Raw genomic sequence first — 23,628 nt, 5'->3', positions numbered from 1 at the left:
ATTATCAAGACCATAGTTAGCAACACAAATTGAAGGAAGATCTAAGATCTAATTATGGGCGGAGCTATTCAAGGAGACTAATCATGTATGGAGATTGATTGAAGATTACATGAGATATGATTAGAGATTTGAAGATCCAAGCATGGATGATTAGAAATCATGCTTGAAGATATTGAAGGCTAAACTTGGATGAGTTAAGATCAAGTTTTATAACAATATTTCCATGAGTCAAACGAAGATCATTCAGGAAGACCAAACTTGGACCAAGTTTGGAAAGAAGATCGGGAGATCTTCGGTGACCATCTTTGGTGAGATGGTTGAATGTGCCTTGGTAGGCGTGTTTCTCGGGAGAGGAGACCTGCTGATAGGGATGGCAACGGGTCGGGTAGGGTGCGGGTTTTACCATACCCGTACCCGTACCCTCTACCCCGCTAGTATACCCGAACCCGAACCCGACAGGTTTTAAAAACCCCAACCCACACCCGCACCCGACGGGTAATCGGGTACCCACGGGTATACCCGCCCCCGCCCCATATTAAAAAATTTAATAAAAAATATATTTTTTTTATAGAAAAATAACTTAAAAGTAATTATAATTTTTTATAAAATAAAACAAAATTATTGTAAAATTACAAGACTAAACAAAGAGGAAAAATAAAAAACCCTAAATTGTTAAGTTGTAGAACATATTAGTATATATATATATTATATAAATATTTTAGTAATTTTAATTTCGGGTCGGGTACGGGTACGGGTCGGGTATTAGAATTCCCATACCCGCGCCCCACTCGTTTCATACAAGTCGGGTTTTACCCGAACCCGACCTGAAACCCGGTCAAATCAGGTTTTACCCGTCAAACTCGGGTCGGGTCGGGTCGGGTCGGGTAGGGTCGGGTTTGGGTATTATTGCCATCTCTACCTGCTGAAGTGACGTGAGAAAAGAAGCAGCTGCAGGCAGGAGGAGCTCGGGTCAAGTCAACTACTACGAGGTGAACTGAAGGAACTGGAAAGGTTGAAAGTCGTAGATTTGGGTGCAAATGGCTAGAACTCGGTCATATTTAATAAGGTGAGCCATGTTGTAACTGGGCGTTGCAATATCTAACTTTGGAAGGTGTCTAAGTTAGAAAGCCGCGGAGAATTCTAAAAGAGGAAAGATCTAATGGGCGTAGGTGCGTCTATATAAGATATATTGTTTGAAGATTTAGGATGAACCACGAGTCAGAGACCCTTTGGTAAGGGTTGAGGAGAGTGGGCATCGGCCAATCTTAAGACGGTATTCTTTGTCTTGAGAGAGTAAGGGAGTGTTGTACACTTCATTCTTTAACCTCTTTTAGTGGATTGTTTCTCCGGGCTTGGCCCCCCAGATGTAGGCAAGGTTGTACCGAACTGGGTTACTAACTTGCATGTCTTCTTTCTCTTGTTTGATGTGTGTGTGTGTCGAATATTCGAGTGAGTTTTTTTGAGTGGCTCTCCTTATCACACTACCCACCGAAACTATCATTCTTTATTCCATAGTATTTTAGCATTTTTTTTTTCTTGTAAATATGGTCGCTCAAGTAGAAGGAGAAAGACAAGAACAAAGAGAAAGATGGCAAAATGAAGTTGTCCATAATATTGATGGTTAATATTAAGTAACTAATATGATTGCAAGTTAAAATTTATATTCTATTTAACATTGATAACTTATAAACAATATTTTTTTATATAGATTTACCAAATTATGATGATGGCAATGTTTTAGTGGTTCAAGATAGAATTAATTTTTCATTTTTTGATCTCAATCAAGGCAATGAGGAAGATGAAATTTGTGGCAACCATGATAATGAATGAAACAAGTGAATTATGATGATGAGATTAGTGTATTTTTCTAATTTTCTTGCTTGTGTTTCAATTTAGGAAATTTAGAGATTTTGAGTTTCTAATTAGGAAACATGAGTTTCCTTTGTTGCTGTGGTTGTGTTTTATTTTATTCTTTATGCTTTTGACTTGTATATTATTTTCTTCCTCATGCTTTGTGGACTTGTTGGATTAGATTTTCAATTTCTAATTTGAGAACATGAGTTTCTTGTGTTATTGTCGTTGGATTTTATTTTATTTCTCATGCTTACGGACTTTTTGGATGGTTGTACTTTGAAATTCTGAATTTTATGTTAAAAGTGACAAGTTGTGGGCTAATAAAGTCATAGAACTTTAATCTTATCTTGTTTGTGCTTGTAAAATTATTATTATTATTATATTTATTAACATTTTTATGTTACATATAATTTTGTATTTTTCATTATTTCTTTATGATTTTTTTCTAAGTTTTTTTTTTTATTTTTTAAAATTTTATTTATTTTAAAAACAACAAATGCAAAACCGGTTTGGAAATCAGTTGTTTTTAAACATTGTGTATATATATATAGTTATGTACTTTTATAATGATGTATATATAATTTTTTAAAACAATAAAATATAAAAGTTGCTCAAACTTCTTGGAATCATGAAAACACGCAAGATATTACTTAGATAATAATTTGAAACAAAAAAATAAAGAATTTATTTAAATTTCAATTGATATTACAATGATTAATTAATTAGAAAACCAAAACAGTTTAATTCCATGTCTATACTAACATATAAAATATATTATTTGAGTCTTGGGTTTCAAGATCGAGGTTTCTGCTCTGTATTAATGGGAAAAAAGTAGGAGAGGAATGCGACAAAGTTACTTTTATTCTCTTGATACGCATAAATCTGATTATATGTAATTAATAATAAATAAATTTTTTATCCAAAAAATATTTTGAATATCATTATTAAAAATAATTATTATAATTAAATATTGACATTAAATATCTCATTTTAATTATTTATTAGTTTTATGGCCAAAAATATCATTTTATTTTTATTATTATAATTATATATAATTATTATTATTTTAATTATTATTTAATTTTATTATTATGGTTAATTATTTAATTTTATAAGTTTTATTTAATTAAATATTAAAGGAATTAAAATGTCATTTTAAAGATTAATACTATTTATTCCTTCCCAAACAGTATCATCCCTGCTAATTTTGGACGGAAGAAATATGCCTCTAAATACCACTATTTAATTTTTACATATTACATTCTCATTCTAACAATTACAATTGTATATTTAAACATAATATAAAATATTATTTAAATATAATATAAAATATTATTGACAATGATTTTCACTGTAGCAACGTTTATTGTCTCCATCCAAACAAGTTCTCAGTTTATCTAAAACAAGTTCGCACGGAACTTGTCCAAAGTCAATGAGCCCTTGCCAAACTGACATGCTCAAAAACCAAAAGGTTTTTGTCCAAATGTAGTGTGTGTGTTTCATAACACAAACTCCAATGAAATTAGTGCCCATTGTCTTGGTTCATCTTTTTGAAAATGCATTAGACTCCACTATTTAACTCGGAAGTTTGGTTCTTTAGACGGTTTGGTCATTAAAATATAAATAATAACTTATTTAGTCATTTTATACTTTAAGAGTTCATTCATTTTAACATCTCTGTTTCATGCAGATTTATGGAAATATATTATGCATTTAGACTGTCATGCTTGATCAGTGAAAAAGGATTACATTTGAATAGTCCATGAAGTAAAACGAATAATGTTTTTTGGATTCCCAAATATAAATTTTAAAATTTTACTTGAAAAACTAAACACTACGAACCAAATCCAGTGTTGCTTGGTGAAAATGCATGAGCTAAACAGTTAATTTCTGGTTCATATGCATACCCTTAATTGTGCTTATTACATTTGTTAAATAATAATAATAATAATAATAAACACTAGTTTTGAATTGACAACTATGTTTAAAGATGTTACAGGTCATTTGATTCACTGATGAGAACAACACAATATAATATAATACAAGTTATAGCACAAGTACATGTAGCGTTTTATGAGTGATGTTCAATGCACATCATAAAAATTTTTATTAAGATTAGAAATATTAAAAGTAATATCATCACTTTTTAATTTTAACTTTTTTTTTCCATAACTTGTAAAAATTTTAAAACTATAACTCTCAAGATACAAAAAAAAATTTATAAAGTTGTGTTGTGTTAATTATCCTATAATAGTATACTCCTCTTACTTTATTTACAAAACTAAGAAATAACAAAAACAGTCATATTGTGCTTGAATTTTTACATATAAAATAGTTCCCATTCTTCAAAAATAAAATAAAATAAAAATAAAATAATTCCTGCAACTTCAAATAACTCCAATTGAAACTATTTTACTATTATTCGACTTCATTTTTTTTATTGCATTGATAATACTGGAAATGAACAAAAAATCCCTCCAAAGTTCAAGTATTCACAAAAAAACCCCATGACTTTGAGTATTCCCAAAAGATCCTTCCTTTTTCTGACAGGTTATTTTTCAGACCTTTCTGACATAAAGGTGATTGACGTTGACATAAAGGTAACAGATATTAACTGGGCTGACTCTCAATTTTTAAGCGAAAATACCAAATTTTAAGCGAAAACCCATAATTTTAAGCGGAAAAGTCAAATTTTAAACGCAAATGTGTTATATGTTAAGTGAAAACTTATGTAGTTAAGCAAAAACACCAAATTTTAAACGGAAACTAATAATTTTAAGCAGAAAGTACATGTTGTAAAATAGAATAAACTAACAGTAGAAGTTCGCATTAATTGAAAAGTACATCTGTCGAATTGAAAAAAATAAGTGTCGAAAAAGAGGATCGTTCAGAAATTCAAACGTCGGAGTATCTGTCTGGGATGTTTTGAAACTTTCAGGAACTAAAAATAATTTTTCACTGATAATATATACTTTCATAAATTTTTGATTAAATATTCTAACTATTTAATAAACTTCATTATCATAACCTCCCCAAAAATAAAATATCAATGGTATGTTTTTTCATTCAAATCTTGATTAATTCCTGTAAAGCTAAAATACAAGGGTATTTCCGTCCACTGACAAAGTTCAAACGATATAAACCTAGTCGTCGTTACCATCTCTCTAAAACCAACGCCTCTCTCTCTCTTTCTCTCATCCGCCGTAAGATATCCCTGCGGAACAACGACGATCCACTACCGGTCCACGATAAAGCTCACCGGAGATGAATCACCGCCGCTGATCTCATCCCTCAACTCCGACAATGTTCCCTTCTTTCATCACCTCAATGTACGTTTTCCGTTCTCCCTGATTTTGATTACTTGTCTTTTCAATATGAATTTCTCTTTTATTTCTCCAATGCGTTTCCACTCAATAGTTTTTAACAAATCCCCAATTTCCACATATTTCTCCCAAATTTGAATAATAAAAATTTTTTAAAAAAATATTTTCTATATATTCTTAAAGAATTTTTCTCATTTTTTTATATTTTATGGGAATCGGGCATAACTCAGCAGTATTATCTAGTATTAAATTTAAAAGATTTTGAATTCAAGTGTCATAACTTGTGATTAGCATAATCTTTATTGGAGAGGTCAGGAGCACTTTAACTTTTTTTAAACATTAATACGACTGTGAATAGTTGAAAATTCAAATCAAAGTTAAATAATTTTTAATAACTAAATAACATAAGTTAATTCCACTGGTGCAAATATAATAATGTAATAATAATATTTATAATAATTAATTGTTAAACTTTCACGTGGGATTAGTTTAAATAATCCGGAACCAAAGGATGAGACAAAAGAGTTTGTTATTATCAAGGTGGGCCCAATCGCGGAGCAGGGAAGTTTACAGTGATGGTACGATTTGGGCCGCACAATCCGTGGATTCGGGAGTACGTTTAGTTCTCTTAAAAAGTTCCCAAAGGGTTTGACGAGATTTTTCAATCATTTTCTTATCATGAGTCCCTCCTCCGCTTTTTGTTCACAGCTTATCGCAAGCTGTTGTTGATTTTTTTTCTTTTCTTTTCTTTTTATTGACAGCTAAGTTTTACGTAAAATTACATTTTTAGACATCACTTATGCTGACTAAGTGTTGAGATGGGAGCATTAGGTGAGGGTAGTTTTGCCATTTTGGTGTGGATCTTGTTTGTGGGGCTGGGGTGCTTCCCCCGGATTGTAGCTGGTACATGAGAAGCTTTGTGATGTGTTGAATTTTTTTTTTCTTCGTTCTTTATTTATTTATTTATTATAATGTTGCTTAGGGTTTGACTGAAACTAAAAATAAATGCAAATTTAATGAAAATGGATTTGGTTGTCTGGTGCATGTTATGGGTGAATTTTATAACAAATGGGAAAAGTCTTTAGGTTAGTTAAGGAAGGTATGCGGAGTTCATGCCTCATCTTGGGTGATTATCCCGTGGAGTTAAATCCTCAAGACGGATTCCAACTCTCATTTTAGGGTTGGATTGAATTTAAAAATAAATGCAAATTTAATCAAAATGGATTTGGTTGTTTGGTGCATGTTATGTGTGAATTTTTTTCTTTTTTTTTAATTTTTTTAATATAAGGGACAAGTCTCTAAGTTAGTTAAGGGACATATGCAGAGTTAATGGCTCACTTTAAATTATTGGCTGTGAAAGTAAATCTTCTGAGCGGGATTTGAACTCTCTCTCTATTTTTCCTTTTCCCCAAAAGATCCGGGATTAGTGTTGTTATCATTTGAATTGATTAACTTTGGGTTTTTCTTAATTTGTAGGCCCGGTTTTTTTTTTTTAGAAAAATTGTAAGCTTGGTTCAGCAATCTATAAATTTAATTTTTTTATTAATAATAATAATAATAATATGTATGTAATTAATGATAATTATTAGATTTGGATGGTGTGAATAGGAGTAATTACCCAAATTAATGTATATGAGTTTAGCCTTAAAACAAACAATTAAAATAATTTATCAATGCAAATTATTTTTTAAAAAATAAAATTTTTTATTAGAAGATGATACCTATAATTACATAATTACCTCCAAACATATTTTATCTCCTCCGATGCTACTATCATTACTCATTAGTAAAAGTAATAATAAGATTGATTTCATTATTATTTTGTGTACCAACCCAACATTAACATAAATAAAAGTCGATTTTTTTAGGTAATTATGTGATAATAGAATTCAATTTATCCTCTTAAAAAATCATTTTTATTTTTATTTTATTTTTTAATAAATATGAGGGAAACGAGTTATCACTCTTTTTCTTGGAGGTTTTCTAGTATCATGTTTTGTATGCTTTTCTTGATTCAAATCTTCATTCAAATTTCCAATAACTTTTATTCAAAAGAAGTGATGAGATTGGGATATAATTAGTCATGTTTATTGTTTTACATATTTTATTATTTATTAGTTTCTTTTGCTACATTTATTCATGGAACATATTTGTTTAGTTGGAAAGAATTGTCATTTATCCACTGATTTACAAAAATAAACTTTAAAAAAAAAATAAAGGGAAATTAATAACATTGGTTATAGGCAAACAAATAAGACTTGTATGGCTGCAAAATAAACCAGTTCACTGGTCCATCCTCATTCCTCCCCCGCTTCATTCAAAGTTTTCAACCTTTTTAGTTTTTTGGCACATACCAATTAATTATCTGTCCATCAAGAATGAGACTATGCTTGGACATATCTATAGACATCATATTGACAGATGTTTGCATCTACTTTGACTTATAACTTCTGAATCCTGATGTTTATTAGTTGCTGCCCTACTTCTTAAATACTTCACTTTTTACCTTAATTTATAAATTACATAGCAAAATTAAACTTTCTTTTGTATTTTATGATCTATGCCAATTTTGTTCATTTAATAAATAAATAAATAAAACAAACTTTTATTATTTTTGGTAATTTTTCACTCAGCACAGGTAAAAATTAATCACAAACTGATGAAGTTTTTAGCCACAATATGGGTTTAAAGTTGATTTATATATATATTTTATAAATATGATAGTCTTTTCATCAAATCAGCATTTTTAAGTGCTTGCATGACTTGCCGAAAGCCGGAAAGAATGTTACAAAAGCCATCTTGTTGAATGGATTTAAATATTTCAAACTTTTTTTTAATAGATTTGGTTGTATATATATAGCATAACTTTCCCTTGGTATTAGGGCTTTTCACTTGCATATTGCCATGCTACCCCTCACTTTTCAAAATTACTTTCTTGATATTTCGGGGAAAAAAATAAATCAGAGTCATTCTGAAAAATAGTTACGAGTGTGGGCTCGAATTTGGCATCCAAATTTTGTATTCCCGGATGAAGATTCAAGGCTGGATAATCAATTTCGGATCCTGTACACACTCTGGACAAGTGGTTTGTCCACATTTATCAAAAGCTTTATTAAAAAAAAATAATAAGGGTGGTAAATAATTTCCGTATTTCTTAGGGAGTGGCATGAAAAAGGTTAAACACTCTTACCACTATAAAAAGAATTGGCAAATGTCATAATCTTAAAATAAAAGTACATTGCTTTCAAGGAGAAATACTTGGAAACACTCAATCTTGAACATATTCGGTGATTTCCATTTGCATCAGGATGCCCAATCACAAGGGTTGCTGACATTCATCCTTTTTGAAATACATTCATCCTTTTTTACTTATGAAAATATTATTGAGAAAAAAATGTAATTAAAAACAATGTCAACAAAATATTCTTATTGCCCACTACATCTAGTTGTCTTAAAAAAGAAAATTATATTGGAATAATGATTGAACTTCATGAAAATTTTGTTATTTTAGTTAAATTACTGCTAAAATGCATGAAAAGAATGATCTTGTTGATGTGAAGTCTAAGAAAATTCAGAAAGAATCTGTCCATGTTCTGACAAAGAAGCACTGTTGCTGAAAAGCAATGCTTCAACATGTGCCAAGGAACAAAGACTGAAGAGCATCCTTCCAAAGCCTTTAAACTTGCATACAAAGAACTCTTCTGAAAAAATAGGCAACAAGAGAACAAGTCTCCTGAGCTCTTGGAAATAATTACAAAAGTGCTTCGGTGTTTGCAAAGTTATCCTTTGAATATATATATATATATATATATCCATCAGAATGAGTTCCCAAGTTTGCTTCTTTTGGTGAATATTGGTTTTGGTTGCTGTGGGTCTGGAATCTTCTTTTTTTGGATTGGTTTGTTGAGAGCTTGAGAAGAGATTGTGTGGTTGGTGTTTGTGCAGTTTCTTGTTGCTGAGTTGTTAGATTTTAATCTCTAAAGTGTGCCATATGGAGATTTAATTGGTGTTCTGAAGATTGGATTCATTGGTCCTCTTGGTTTGGTTGCCTAAATTGGCAGGGAATACCTTTGATTTTATGCTTCTGGGAATGTCAGGGAGAGGGAAAGGTGAGTTTTTTTGGAATTTGTAGCTCATTTGTTGTTATAGTGAGGATTAAAATTTTTGTTTTCCCATGCATGTTGATGTATCTTTGAAGGCATAAGAAAATAGAGGTGACATAGAGATGCTATCTAGAAATGGAAGGAAAAAGGTACTGGTTATCACTGATTTAAACTAATCATGTAAGTGTGTCCTTGGACTTCCTTTAGAGAGGAGAAGATTTTTTTATTTTTATTTTTATTTTCAGTCCTTGTTTTCAAGGTTTTTGGGAAACAAGGAGAAGAAAATGAGCAAGGAGACGGATAATTCTTTCTCTGGTTTGTTCTTCAATCTCATTCTGTGAGTTAATCATTCATTTCTGATGGAACTTGGTGCTGTGTGAACTGAGACAAAACTCATGCATATTATGTTCTTGATTTTCTTGTTTCTAGTTGTGGAGTACAGAGGAATAAGTAGTTTCACATTCTACAAATGAAAGTGTTGAATTTCCCTCCTATAAAATCCATAAGCGGGGAAAGGATGCTTAAACATTTTTATTTCTGATAAAAACTGGGAATTCCTGTTGAACATTGTGATTTGTGGTTTAAAAGTTGTTTAGAGCACATTCAGACTTACACTTTTGGTCTTTTAATATCTGCCACAGTGTAGATTGAATGATCAATGAGAAAGACATTTTCTTTGTCATTCTCTTCAGATTCGGAGAAAATGAAAAAACTTTCATTGAAACATGCTGAAATGTGAGATATATATCAATTAAAAATCTACAAATTGAATCAAAGAAAGCATATAAAGATAAAGTTGGGATTGATATATAGTCTTCTTTGTTCACTTTGAAACTATCATTAAGGTATTGTTTGACCTATGCCTCTGCTAATCTTGTATGTCTGGTGTTTCTTTCATGACAGCTGAATTAGGAGAAAGTCATAGTTTCTCAGAAACTGGCACTTCAGTATTGGCAAGAAGCTTCTCAGGTTTTACTCCTTGATCTTACGACCAAAAAATTTAATGCCACTTAAATATAAACTGCTCATCATGAGAACATTTTCAAACTTCCACCCACAGAATCACTGTAGAAGACAATGAACAATCCTGCTAAAGGGACCCTTCCACACTTTTCCTGCTTGATTGATAGCTGACCTTGTGGTTCCAATTAATGTCTAGAAAGGATCATGGGCCCTATTTATAGGACGCTTTTGTGACCTATCTGTACTAATGGATCATGAACTTATTTAATCACGCCTTACTCCTTTCACAGTCACTTAAGAATGAAATCCTGCTTTTGCTTTATTTAATCACGCCTTAATCTTTCAATGCCGTCTAAGAATGACTGGAAATCCTTCTTTTGCAAAACAAACAGTATCATGAATCTCATGCCGATAATTTCTTTTTAAATGAGGTTTCAGATTCCAATCCTAGTTATCGAAGTATGGAATATAGCAGTTTTCCATCCTCTTTACAGAACACTGCAAATGCTCAGACCTACAGGTATTCTGTATCACCTCAATCATTCTTTTTCCTTCTTGTTTTGTAGTTTCTGAACTGTCTATCATGATCTGTTTTAACCAGGATTTTTGTTGCAACTTGGAATGTGGGAGGAAAAACTCCTCATGGAGGGCTGAACCTCAATGACTTTCTTCCTGCTGATGATCCATCAGATATATATGTCTTAGGGTATGTACACTCTTCGAGATGTTTTACAAATGTACTGGTTCTTATACTTCATTTGGTTTATCAGTTTCCAGGAAATAGTCCCTTTGAATGCGGGAAATGTGCTTGTCATAGAAGACAATGAACCTGCAACAAAATGGCTTGGCCTGATAAACCAGGCACTGAACAGAACACAAGAAACTGATGCTGCAGACTGCATGAGCACTCAAACTGATTATAGCTTTACTTCACCAGCTAACACACCAAACATTTCAACTTCCAAAGACTTGAAGTCACCCGGCAATTTACTGTTCTTTCAAAAACCTTCTCTCAAGGCTGTCAGCAGATCTTTCAGGATTGTACAAGGAAGGAGGCTCAAGTCCTGTAATTGCCCATCAGAAGTATCAAGGAAATACTACAGAGACTCTTGTTTCGGTTGCCAGCAAGCATATACCAGAAAAGATGATTCTTCAGAAGATGAAGCCGAGGAACCAGACGGCTTTATGGTTCCTGATCTAGCAATTGACATGCCTTCTTCTGTGAAGCAGCAAAAATACAGTCTCATTGCTAGCAAACAGATGGTTGGAATTTTTGTCACTGTTTGGTTAAGAAGAGAACTTGTCCCTTTTGTAGGCCATTTAAGGATTTCTTGTGTTGGTCGAGGAATCATGGGCTGCCTTGGCAACAAGGTGAGGCATCAATTTGTTTTTCTTGTCGCAGAATATACACGCATGCTAAGAGTAATTGAAACTTTTTGCTGCAGGGCTGTATATCTGTGAGCTTGTCTTTGCATCAGACTAGCTTTTGTTTTGTCTGCAGTCACTTGGCTTCCGGGGAGAAAGAAGGCGATGAGCGAAGAAGAAACTCTGATGTTATAGAGATACTGAAGAACACACAGTTTCCAAGGATTTGTCGATCACCTAGCAGAAGAGTACCTGAGAAAATTCTTGGTCATGAGTAAGTATACCATTTATGTTCTTGCTTCCTTTGGTAAACAGAATAATTAACTTTTTCTCTTCATTCTCAGTCGGATAATTTGGCTTGGAGACTTGAACTATCGTATTGCATTAAGCTACTCTGAGACCAGGAAGCTCCTTGAGTACAATGACTGGGATGCACTCTTCAAGAAAGATCAAGTAATAAATCTTGCAACTTAAAATCTAAATATCCAAAAGAAGAATTCATTATAGTTTTTATTATATATTTTTTTTCTTTCTGTTCATAGCTTAAGATCGAAATAGAAGCCGGGCGAGTGTTCAAAGGGTGGAAAGAAGGGAAGATATTCTTTCCTCCAACATACAAGTACTCCGACAACTCTGATGCTTATGCAGGAGAGGTTGCTACATCAAAGAAGAAGAGAAGAACTCCGGCATGGTAAGTATCAGATAATGCAGTTTCAACAGATTCTGCAAAACTTAATTTAGCTACAATGGTTTTAGGTGTGATCGAATATTATGGCACGGAGATGGGATCGTCCAATTGTGTTACATTTGTGGTGAATCAAGATTTTCAGATCATCGGCCTGTGTGTGCGGTTTTCTCGGTTGAAGTTGGGGTACCTGATGCAAGATTAAGGAATGGTTTATCAACTCCAAATATGAAGGTTGGAGTTGAAGAGCTGTTATCTTCAGGAAGTAGTGATTATTTTCCTCACTAAACCATGTAAGTATGCAATTCAATCTTTGTAAGAGCATTACACTTACATATTTTCACAAGCATTTAACAGTAGATGATTACAGATATAATTTCCAGTACAATTTGACTATGCAAACAAGTAAAATTTTTCTGATAATCAATAACTGATATAATAACTCTTGCTAATTGTAAGAATCATTGTGAATATGATTCTTTTAAACTATTTTTGTTTAAAGACTAATTTTATTTTGACAGAATAATTTTGCTCAGAAAGCACAATAATATGATTTTCTTTTCCAATGTTTCAGAAGCTGACTTGGATGATGACTTACCATTCTTGAAAACAAACTCCCAAAGAAACTAACAAAGATCATCTACACAGACTGGAGGGATTACATTTCCAGTAAATTCCTAACAATGCTGAAGTAAGTGCAACTATTTTATTTTTTTGAATAAGAAGGAATTTTTTATTAATATGTTGGAAATTTAGAATCCCTTGTGAGCCTCATCACTATTCTTTCAAAAATTGGACTTCATTACCAAGTCTATGGATATATATGTATCAAGGTTTTGTTTCCATAGGCTTTTATGAATGTCAAGAACAATAACAAGTATCCAAATTGACAATTTTTCCCCCATTTTTTTTCATTGGTTTGTAAATCAATATTTAAACATTTGACTAAATATAGATATTATTAGAGTAAATTGATAAATTTAAACAAGGTGAATTGATTTGGCAATTACTCATAAGCCTGTGTTTAAAATACGGAAAAATAGAGGAACAAAACATTCCTCAATATATAAATTCAATTACCTTAAATCATCATTTTTTTAATCCAATCAAACACAAGATAAGAATGTACCAAACATGTCAATAAATTTCAAATGATACAACCAGTTTATAATGACATAAAAGTTAGAAGAAATATTTCTCATGTTATTAGTAAGCAGAAAATTTTGCAGTCTTAATATCATAATATCTCACTGCATCATCAAAAACTGAGAATGCTTTATGTACACAAAAAAAAGAAATTTCTTTCGTACTAGAGATTTAAAGTCATACCATAATTAGTCATATAAATCTGAAAGTTAGTCGCCTTTTATGCGAGCTTGTCTTTTCATGCCAAGAATGAACGCTGGTGTCAAGACTAACATCCCCATCAAATATCCAATGACCGCACCATATGTAACACAAATCGGCCATTCCTAAAAATAAATTGACAGCAAACATCAGCAAGGAATTAATTAATACTAATTACCATGACAAAGAATCAATAACAGGCAGTTATCAACTGGACAAACTATTTCATTTCTTTCTTTTTCTTATGTTACGGTTGTTGTGCAAGACATACGCAATGTAAAATGCAAAGCTTATAATATCAAATGCAAAAAAACAAATGTGAGATGAGCTCAATCCAACTTACAAAAAGGATAAACAAGAGAAGAGAATCCAACTTTTGAGCATTCATATTAAAATTTCATAAAGTATGTCTGTCTATTAGGAGTAATATCTCTAATGCATGGCATTACACAAAGCATGTTGGACATGTTATGTCAACCAGACAAAAAGATGGATGCAATCACACCCGGTTAAGTCTCAAGTGAACTAAACAATGTGGTCGGCATCAAACAATTACTGAAACTGTGCAGAAAATATGGGATCAATGAACAGAACCTAAACTGGGACTAACATTAGAGTCTAAAACTAAAGAAAATGGATTATGAAGCCTGAAGCAGCAAATGATCAAACCACACAAAGATGAGGCACAGTAGCAAAATGGTAATCAAGTTGAATACCTCTCTGCACTGGCTTGTCTTTTGAAACATTTTGAGAAATTTTAAGTTTGTTTTGATTGGATATTAAATTGAAGAAAGCATATTGAAACATCAGAGGTGTAGATCAGACAGTCCCTAACAAAACAAAAGAGACAATGGGCACACTATCAATTTTGAACGCCTTCTTACAATAAAGAGATCAAGGACATTCAGAATCCCGTGAGGGTGATGAAAAGACAGCCTACTTATTTTTGAAACTTACACAAATGTGATTTTGTAGATTTTTGTCAGCACAGCAAGAAAAAGGTCGTCAAAAGAAATTTATGAATAAAAAAATAAATAACACATCTCATCTTGGCAATGAAGTTGAAACCAGTAGTGAGCATGAATAATCCCCAAGCATGTCTCACAATGTCCAAAATGGTTATGTCATTGAATTAATTGTGTGGTATATTCTAATTAGATATAAATTGATGATTGAATCAAAGCAAGAGAAATCACTGCCACAGATGAGTACCTGCCAAGGCCTTTCCCAATCAAGTGGCATTGGCCAAGCACCAAACCATGAGCCAATAATAGCTCCATATGCTGGAAGAATGATCATGCAGTCAAGCTCTTCAATTGGCCTGTAATCATATTGTCTCTTCAGGAAAGAAACTTAACCAAGGATTCAAGGGCCTATAAGAGAACATATACCTTTAAGGGAGTATATGCAAAAGCATAATTCCCAAGCTAACATGAATAAAAGAATAAAAAAGTTGAAATATATGCATATGGATAGATACTTATAAAATACCAACCTGGAATTGGCCAACAGAAAGCTCTGCCAGCCAGTTCTCGAAGAGCCTACAACACAAGCTGCTGGCACAAACTGCCAATATATGTCAAACAGCTCTTCATTAGTTATCAAAATTTAAAATGAATAGACAACCTTGTTCTCTTTAGAAAAAGTAGAACATCTGGAACATATGTCATTCAAAATTGGCGTACAGTCAAAGAAAGCAAAACATTAAACGAATCATTTACTAGTACTTGCAAGCAATTTCTAAGCAAAATAGCCAAGAAGATATAAATATACTTACAGTGAATAATGACATGAGAAGGGACCAATATATGGTTTTGGGCAAGTAACTGCAAGAAATGAAGAACAAGTCAGCAATGGTTCATGATAAAGAATGCTAACCCTTGAGCAACAAAAAATCTTTATTTCCGTGCTACATTCAGTTTCCTTTATAGATACTTTGAAAGTTGATTAGAAATTCAGAATACAAATTCGATTGTGACAGGGTTGAATTAGGAAGAGCTGTGATTTTACAGAGTTGAATAATAACACTATTAGAAATAGTTTATGTGTATTGCTGTCCTTTTACAAGAATTGTCATTCTGCAAGGAATCTACCTAATCCCAACAGGTGCACCCAGCACAATTGCTCCAAAAGCATTTAGTAAAGCCCCTAAAACATGAAACAGATAAGTATTTGCAATGTTTGTGATAAAAAAGTATAAATATTTCCGTGGTAAGTAAACATGAGAAAGAAAGGAAGCCAACATGAAAACATTCTTTGGGCATTGATGCAAGTTGCAACCAACATTTTACATCCTCTAGGATTTTTATCACTTTTTGCACAAAGATAAACATATAAAAGACAACAAAGAAATCTCATGCATTCTTCCGCTGATAATGCACTTGAATCATAATTAATTATTCTATGAATTGCACAAACTCATTTATATGACTAGAAGCTGACCATTGGGATGGAGATCAAGATGTAAACGAAAAAGTAGAAAGGTTGTATTTAAATCACAAGAAACTTTAGTGCCTAAAAACAAGTCCTCCAAACTACGCAAGTGACAATTAATTATAAGCTTACTACATCATATAGAAAAATGTAGGTGCACAACTTTGCACATGGAAAAAGCAATAACTTCTCTCATCTCCTACAAAATAGCAAATATTTTAGAAGATTGTGTCCACAATTGATCAAGGTAGCGTCACTTTCAAGATGTTCAACTCGTAAAACTGAACTAAACCCAAACTGCCACCATGGATATGCATAATCATGCTTTCTTAAACTCACAGATATAATACTAAGATCATGAGAATATTTTCTATGATTTTAGCTAATAGAGGCATCTCCTTTAATCAATCCATGAAAAATCAAAATTTTATCATTTAAGATCAATAGTAAGTCTAAACCCACTAATCGCCCATAAAGTGGAGGGTTTATTGTTTGTTTTAGCCTTTCAAGTAAAACATGTTAACTTCTAATACGACTGATACGTGACACATTGTGCATGAGTCCACATACTGAAGGGGCCAAAACGAATAATGGTATTTCACTTCAGAGAGCATTAGTGTCTTTAAACCATAGTAAACAATGGAAAAAAAAAAAAATGAAAACTCAACTCAAAGAAGCTAAATCTTACCAACAGGTATTGCTAGCAGTCCTCGTCCTACAGCCTTCCAAAACTATCCAAAAACCAAATTTTTTTATAAAAAGAAAACCAAAAGCACATTTTAGAGCACATCAAACTCACTTAGGAATTTAAACAAACACCTACCGGGCAATGCTCAGGCTCACGCCGTAGCATGCTATAAACTACAATCACAAAAGGGGCATGCACGCTCTGCAAATATAAGCATTACTAGTGAGTTGTAATGAATCACAGGAATGCATACAAAATAGAGATCTTTGACTAGTGATTACAAAGAGAAGACGGAGAACGAGCGCCGGGTGGCCGACGAGGGTCCAAGAGAAGACATCACAAGCGACCACCCACGCAACGGCGAAGGCAAGCGCGCAGAGGAGGTGCAAAGTGAAGGCCTTGGAAGCGCTGATCTGGGCACTACTTCCCATTGATTGATCGCAGTAGCGAAGTGGGAGAGAAAATAGCAACAAAAAAAAAAAAAAGAAAATAAAGGTGGAAAATAAAAATTGAAATTGAAATTATGAATCTAGTGATGATGTTAACGGGTCTCAACATGCCTGACTTGTACCCGTTAATAGTTTGGATCCGACCCGAAGGCATTCAAAGGGGTTTTTGCACATACACCCGGAAAAATCCCAAGATTTCCTTTTCGAATGGATGTGATTTACCCCCTCTTTTTTTTTTAGAATTTTAATTTCATAATAATTTTGTATAAATTCTGCTAAAAGAGGTAGCTTGGAATTTCTGATTTAGGTGGATAAATCACATTGATTGAAAAGTAAAATAAGAATATAAACACTGAATAAAACGTCTATTAAATATAGAAGTACACGAAATAAAATATGTAAACAACTTAATCTATATTCAGTTATCATATGAAATATTTCAAATTTTAGATTTAATAAAAATAAAAAAAACAAATTAAAATGCAAAAAAAATTTAATTATAAAATTTTAAAATTTACATTTTAACACTCACACGTCTGATTAAAATAAAAGTTTTGTTAGGTTATATACTTGGAAACTTCTTTATAAAATAAAATTGTGAAAAAAGAATTTCACATCAGTGAATTATATATGTATGCAATGTATTGCATGTTTGTTTTAGTTTTTTAGCCTATCTAATTTCGTTTAAACCCCATCAATAAATAAAATTATTAGATAAAAAATTTTAAATTATTAAAATAAACATTTACTTAATTTTATTTATTTATGAAATAAACCAATCTTTTGCCATATTTTTCATTGTCAATTACCTCCATTATCTCATTACCTCTTTATGTAACATGATTCATGTTACTGTTCAATGATTATTGTATTAATTAAGACATAGGAATTTGAAAAATAATAAATAATAAGATATAAAGCATTTGATAAAGCTAAAAATAATATATTATCCTCATTTTATGCACCAAATGGCCCATAAATAATGTTAGAGGACAACATAGAATAAATAAACTAATAATGAGAATGGCGTTTGTTTGTCTTCTCTTTAGTGTGACTTCTATCTCTATCCTTCCCAACAAATGGCAAGTATATATGGTTGCCATGAAAATATTTACTAATTTTGAACTTGAGATTTTGTTCCCGTTTAAAAGGTCTGTAACTAAGTTATGATTTCAAGATATATTGCGCCAAAAAAAAATTATTGAAAGACAAAAATATCAGGCTAAAAATTAAAATAATTCATAAGTATTTTTTTTTTAGAGTTAATGTGCAAGTTTGGCGAAAATCTCATCCACCATTTTTATAATCGGATTGCAAATTTTTATGTTTAATAGTGTACAGTCAATTGAGACTTTTGCAAGTAGAAATAATACCAACATATTCAGTAAAGCTATAAATAATAATAATTTTTAGGAGATCAATTATAATTAGTTTTTTTTCTCACACATTTTGAAAATACATTTGTACATCAAGGGGGCATGGCATGCTCATATCCACCATAAACGGTTGTTATAACTCATAACACCCTTACCAATTAGGCTATATTTGGTTCGGGTAATGTGAAATTAAAATCTGGTGATAATATGTTGATTACATATGTTTGGTACTATAGCAGTGTTAATATTGACAATAATATGTAATTATTAATAACGAAAATATTATTAAATAAAGTGGTAATGTAAGTGTCCATCCAAATTACTAGGTTGATAGTAGTCCGTAATCAATTATGCCCCTACTAATTTAATATAATTCTTCATCAAAACCCTAGTTTTTATTCTCCTTTTCATTAACCGATACCATCTATGCCATCGGTCGACACCATCCGCATCGCCACGCTGCCGTGTCTCCGCTTTGCCGTCCCGCCTCACCTTAGTGCCGCCGCTCCGCTGTGCGCCTCACCTCCGTGTTGCCGCGCCGCCGTGCCGCCACGTGGCTCACGGCCTTTTCCACTTCCAATTATATAAGAAGTAATTCTCAACATCCTCATTGAATGTCCAAGTAGGGTAGAATTAATGATTGCTTGTTAGTGTGGTGTTGTTTTATTTATTTTTTTTAAGCTAAGATTCTTGTCATGTTATAAATTATACTAGTTGCTTGCTAAACGATTTAATGTGTGAATGGAGAGAGCTATGCAGGTCTTTTAATTTGTCCACATGCGCTCTTATGTCATGACCTGTATCTCTGAAGACCAAATCCTTTCAATGCTTTGTTCTCCCTACTAGCGATTTGGTTGGTTTATGGATGGTTCCAAGTATGTTGAATGTTTTTGTTCCAAAAATTATAATAATGTTGTCATTTGCCTTATTTTGTGTCTTAGATATATACAATGAAACCCAATGAAATGCAAGACAGAAAATGAATATGCCCAACACTCACTTACAGTCAGCACTCTTTTATGTGTTAGTTCTTCATTAACACATACTCAATTGTAATCTCTGTTTGCAAAAACAAATAAAATTTTTAGGAGGCATATAAGGCATGTGACTTATGCTATGATTGTATTCTGGTCATTATAAATGTATACTTAAGAATTTAGTTTTAAATTTTCTTCTAATGTTACAGGAGATTAACTGTTGTATTTAAATTTTGATCATCATTGATTTATATGCAATTACTTTATATTGTACTTTTCCATAATGATTATTTTAAATATTATTAAGATGTTCATCTTATATATATATATTTGGTTTTTGTAGATGGATCTTTTTTCTCATGAAAATTTGGGTTTGCTTGCGACCATAGCTTATTTGTATGCGGAGATGCTGCATAAACTAGCTATATTAGTTTATGTCATTTCCTTAGAGCGTAGGCATAGAAGAAAAAGACCACGAATTGCCTATGATAGAGCGAGTAGGCAATTGATTAGGGGTCAAGATGTTGGCAATGATGAGTTCTCACGCACCATTAGCTCTATTAGAACTTGGATCGATAGTTCTGGAGAACACATTTCAAGACTTGCTAGTTGCTTCCAATTCCTATCTGATGAGGCACAAGCAAAGAAGAAAGTTTATACTGAGTTACTGAAGGTTGAAGGCTTGTCAAAATGGGAAAGGATCAAAGCTGGTGGGTTAATTGTGTCTGACACTAGTAAGGTGTCATATTTCTTTTCACTTCCTGATGTGTGTAAGAAGGAGTATGTTACATGGGTTTTAGGGGGTTGCCAGTAAAGTTAAAAATTGATGGATCTTTATGACTATTTAAATTGTGTGATATATGTTGAGTGAAACAAATAATGTGTGTGCTATTATGTGGATTGCTTGTTGTGTATTATTTTTGTGGGGTGGAGCCAAAAATTAAATAGAGGGGGGCGAACTATAAGTTTTAAAATAATTAACAAACATTTTAATTAAAAATTTTAAATAATAAAATACATTTTTTATAACAATAAGTAAAATTTAAGAGAAACAATTAAAATTAATTGATATATCAAAATAAGCATTTTTATCTAAATTTGGATTTCTTTATGATTATGACTCGGGGGCAGATAACTAGAGGTCTATAATGGAATTTTAAAATAAACACTATAATAAATTAAATTTATGTAGATTTTATTTTAATAAATATCTATTTGAGATGTTTGTTTATCTTTTTCATATATTACTAAACTCATGATAAAAGGATATATTTAAAATTTGTGAATAAAACTACAAAGTAAAAAAGTCAATAAAAAAAATTGTAACAATATAAAAACGGCAAAAGCTCTTATTTATAATTAATTTTATAAATTACATATATTTAAAATCTTATTAATTAAAAAATAAACCAATATCTAAATATTTTTGAAAAATAATAACTTTCATTAAACTTCTATTTAAATTAATCATAATTTTAAAAAATATTTATTACTAAATCAAAGATTTAATATTTCTTTACATTAATTAATCATACATATTTTTACAAATTTTCTCAAAATTTATAAAAATAGCAAACTCAACAAAAACATCTAATAAATGAGAAAAAAATAAATCAAATCATTCAACTAAAAAATAAATTAAAAAAATATAATATAATAAAAATTTAAAAAAATAAAAATATATAAAGATAAAAAAAATTAAAAATTTAAATATATTAAAAAAATTCAAAAGGGGCGGAGCGGAAGGAGAGGGCCAGAGAGGGAGAGGGAGGGGCGGAGGAGGTGGGGAAGGGCATCGGGAGAAGAGGGGCAAGGGAGCACGCCGAGAGTGAAGGAGCAGGCGTGGTCAACAGATCCAGCCGCCTACAGGGGGCGCGCCGCCACCCTTGCCCCCCATCGCTCCGGCCCTGGTTGTGTAAATATTTTATATGCTCTGTGTTGTGCAACTAGTAAAGTGTGACTGAATTTTATATGCTTAAACATTTTATATGCTTTGTGTTGTTATGTATTCAATTGTGATAATATTATCTTCGTAGATGTATGAGTCTTTGGATTAACTTTGTATTCAAGTGTATTTCAATAGATTTGACAAAAGAATAGTTGAAATTATATTTCTTTGGATTAACTTTGTATGCAGGGGTATTTTGGTAAATTTGATATAATGGTTAAAATTATATTAAATTTGCTCAAGATTTTAAATACAAAGGTATTTTTTAAAAATATGCAAAAAATAAATTTTTATATTAAAATTTAATTAATTAATTATTTATTTATCTAGTTACTTTAGGTTAAAATTTTTAAATTTTATATGCAGGGGTATTTTGGTAAATTTGACATATTATTGAGGTGATTACCACAACTATCCAAACATGGTAATGATATATTTCTTGTAATATAAAGTTCTCAACCAAACATAGTAATCCCACATTACCACAACTTTCCTGGGTATATAACATTCACGACCTTATTATCATGTTAACCTCATTGCCGGGTAATATATCATTACTGTGAACCAAATGGGATGGGAGGCATATGTATATCAAAGTCACTCGTACATTTGGTATATTGGCACTAGGTTCCATTCATAATATAATCATGTTTATTGCTAAGGAGGTAGGTTCCAACTCTCAAGAGGGCGCAAGTATATCAAAAGATTCTATATCTGTGCATACTGAAACATGTGACTTGCCCAAAAAATTTATAGCTCAGTGACATTAGCCCCACTACATAAGATATTGGTGTGGGAATTTAAAAGCTTCGAGTTCAAGTCATGTTGAAATATATTATGGTAATGAATTCCCACTTATAGGTAGGGGTTTGCAGCTCAAACCCGATATCATTAGACCAGGGCAAAAAAATAAAATAAAATTTAAAATGAATCGTATAAAATGTAATATCATATTACTTTTTTAGAGTGTTTATTCTATATTTGGTCATGTCTTAAACTGTTTCAATAGGTATAAATAAATATTTTAAAATTAGAGAAAAATAAAATTCTTTATGGGGTTGTTTATATAGACTTTCGTAACTCCTAGTTTTATTAAAATTCTATCATACTTCCCCGGATGGGAGCATGAAAAAAATAGAGTTTAGAAAATATTCAGATAAAAATTTGAAAAAAAACATAAATCTATTCAAAAAAATAAAAAAAAATTCAAAATTTTTAAAAATAATAATTAAAAAATTAAATCAAATTTCAAATTCTAACATCAAAGGGCTTTTCTCAATGAAAGTCTTTTTTTTTTAATTTTAATTTATATGTTAAAATCATCCTAGGCTATTTTACTTGTCAAAATTGCCCTATGTTATAAAATCACATTAGGTAGTTTAAAATATTAAAAAAATGGCTATTTAGCATTTAACCCTTTTTTGTTTAAAAATTATAAAGTGTAATGTTTCCATTTTTTTAATCTTTTTTTTTAAATAATTTTTTTTTAATACTAATTTTTTAAAACCCCATTTAATTTTATTAAAATAGAAAGTATTTTTACACATTTTTTAAAACTTTTTTGTGTTTTAATATTTTTTTAAACCTTTAAATTTTTAAACTTATTCAAGTATGAATTTTTTTTTTTATGCCTTTCGTCCTTTATTATAGGCTCCTACAGGAAGATCTATGTTCTATATCAAGTTTGCAATTTTAGTGCAATTTTAGTAATTTGTGTCTAGACCAAACATGGTTTTATCACAGGACGTCACACCTTTGGATAATTAAAAATCAGGTGCATTGTGGAACTACTTTCCAACCTGGGGTAAAATTATATAATGTAACTAAAATGATGGATATATTTACTGGTTATACTTGAATGTAATTTGTTTTAAAACTACAAAAAAAAATTTTATTCAAATAAACAAACTTCTAAATCAAGTAAGAAAATTATTATTGATCTCTCAAGTTGCCATCCTTTTAATAAAATAATTATAAGTGAGAAGCAAAATTTTTTTTTTTTTTAAAAAAAAAATGATAGTTGAATAAATTTTAAAAAATTTAAATAAGGTTTTAAAAAAATCAGAACATAAATAAGTTTAGAAATGTGTAAAAATGCCTTCTATTTTAATAATAAT

At 31.3% G+C, this 23,628-nt stretch overlaps 2 protein-coding genes across 11 annotated transcripts; one reads left to right on the top strand and one right to left on the bottom strand.

The window, feature by feature from the left end:
* Window positions 1-5,043: 5,043 nt before the first annotated feature.
* LOC120269137 (type I inositol polyphosphate 5-phosphatase 10-like) lies at window positions 5,044-13,062 on the top strand. 9 transcript variants are annotated; one of them, XM_039276446.1, is made up of 13 exons: window positions 5,044-5,183; window positions 9,123-9,286; window positions 9,376-9,429; window positions 9,526-9,595; window positions 10,184-10,249; window positions 10,682-10,763; window positions 10,845-10,949; window positions 11,014-11,614; window positions 11,689-11,882; window positions 11,953-12,061; window positions 12,151-12,299; window positions 12,365-12,586; window positions 12,868-13,062. In XM_039276446.1, the coding sequence occupies exons 3-12, from the start codon at window positions 9,403-9,405 to the stop codon at window positions 12,579-12,581; spliced, it is 1,620 nt and encodes a 539-aa protein (XP_039132380.1). In that variant the 5' UTR covers window positions 5,044-5,183; window positions 9,123-9,286; window positions 9,376-9,402; the 3' UTR covers window positions 12,582-12,586; window positions 12,868-13,062. The 9 variants fall into 9 exon arrangements, with proteins under 9 accessions (XP_039132380.1, XP_039132381.1, XP_039132382.1 ...); XM_039276447.1 differs by lacking the exon at window positions 5,044-5,183 and adding an exon at window positions 8,873-9,023; XM_039276448.1 differs by lacking the exon at window positions 5,044-5,183 and having other exon boundaries at window positions 8,873-9,286; window positions 9,540-9,595.
* On the bottom strand, window positions 12,365-17,261 carry LOC120269138 (uncharacterized protein C1450.15). Of its 2 annotated transcripts, XM_039276456.1 has the most exons (9): window positions 17,043-17,261; window positions 16,897-16,962; window positions 16,762-16,804; window positions 15,734-15,788; window positions 15,418-15,466; window positions 15,136-15,206; window positions 14,853-14,961; window positions 13,623-13,765; window positions 12,365-12,483 (listed from the first exon to the last, which is right to left on the bottom strand). In XM_039276456.1, exons 1-8 carry the CDS (start codon window positions 17,190-17,192, stop codon window positions 13,649-13,651), a joined length of 660 nt encoding a protein of 219 aa, XP_039132390.1. In that variant the 5' UTR covers window positions 17,193-17,261; the 3' UTR covers window positions 12,365-12,483; window positions 13,623-13,648. The 2 variants fall into 2 exon arrangements, with proteins under 2 accessions (XP_039132390.1, XP_039132389.1); XM_039276455.1 differs by lacking the exon at window positions 12,365-12,483 and having other exon boundaries at window positions 13,476-13,765.
* Between the last annotated feature and the right edge of the window lie 6,367 nt (window positions 17,262-23,628).

This window comes from Dioscorea cayenensis, chromosome 9 (genome assembly GCF_009730915.1).
Source record: "Dioscorea cayenensis subsp. rotundata cultivar TDr96_F1 chromosome 9, TDr96_F1_v2_PseudoChromosome.rev07_lg8_w22 25.fasta, whole genome shotgun sequence".
NCBI lineage: Eukaryota > Viridiplantae > Streptophyta > Magnoliopsida > Dioscoreales > Dioscoreaceae > Dioscorea > Dioscorea cayenensis.
This window is presented reverse-complemented; position numbering and strand designations above follow the sequence as displayed.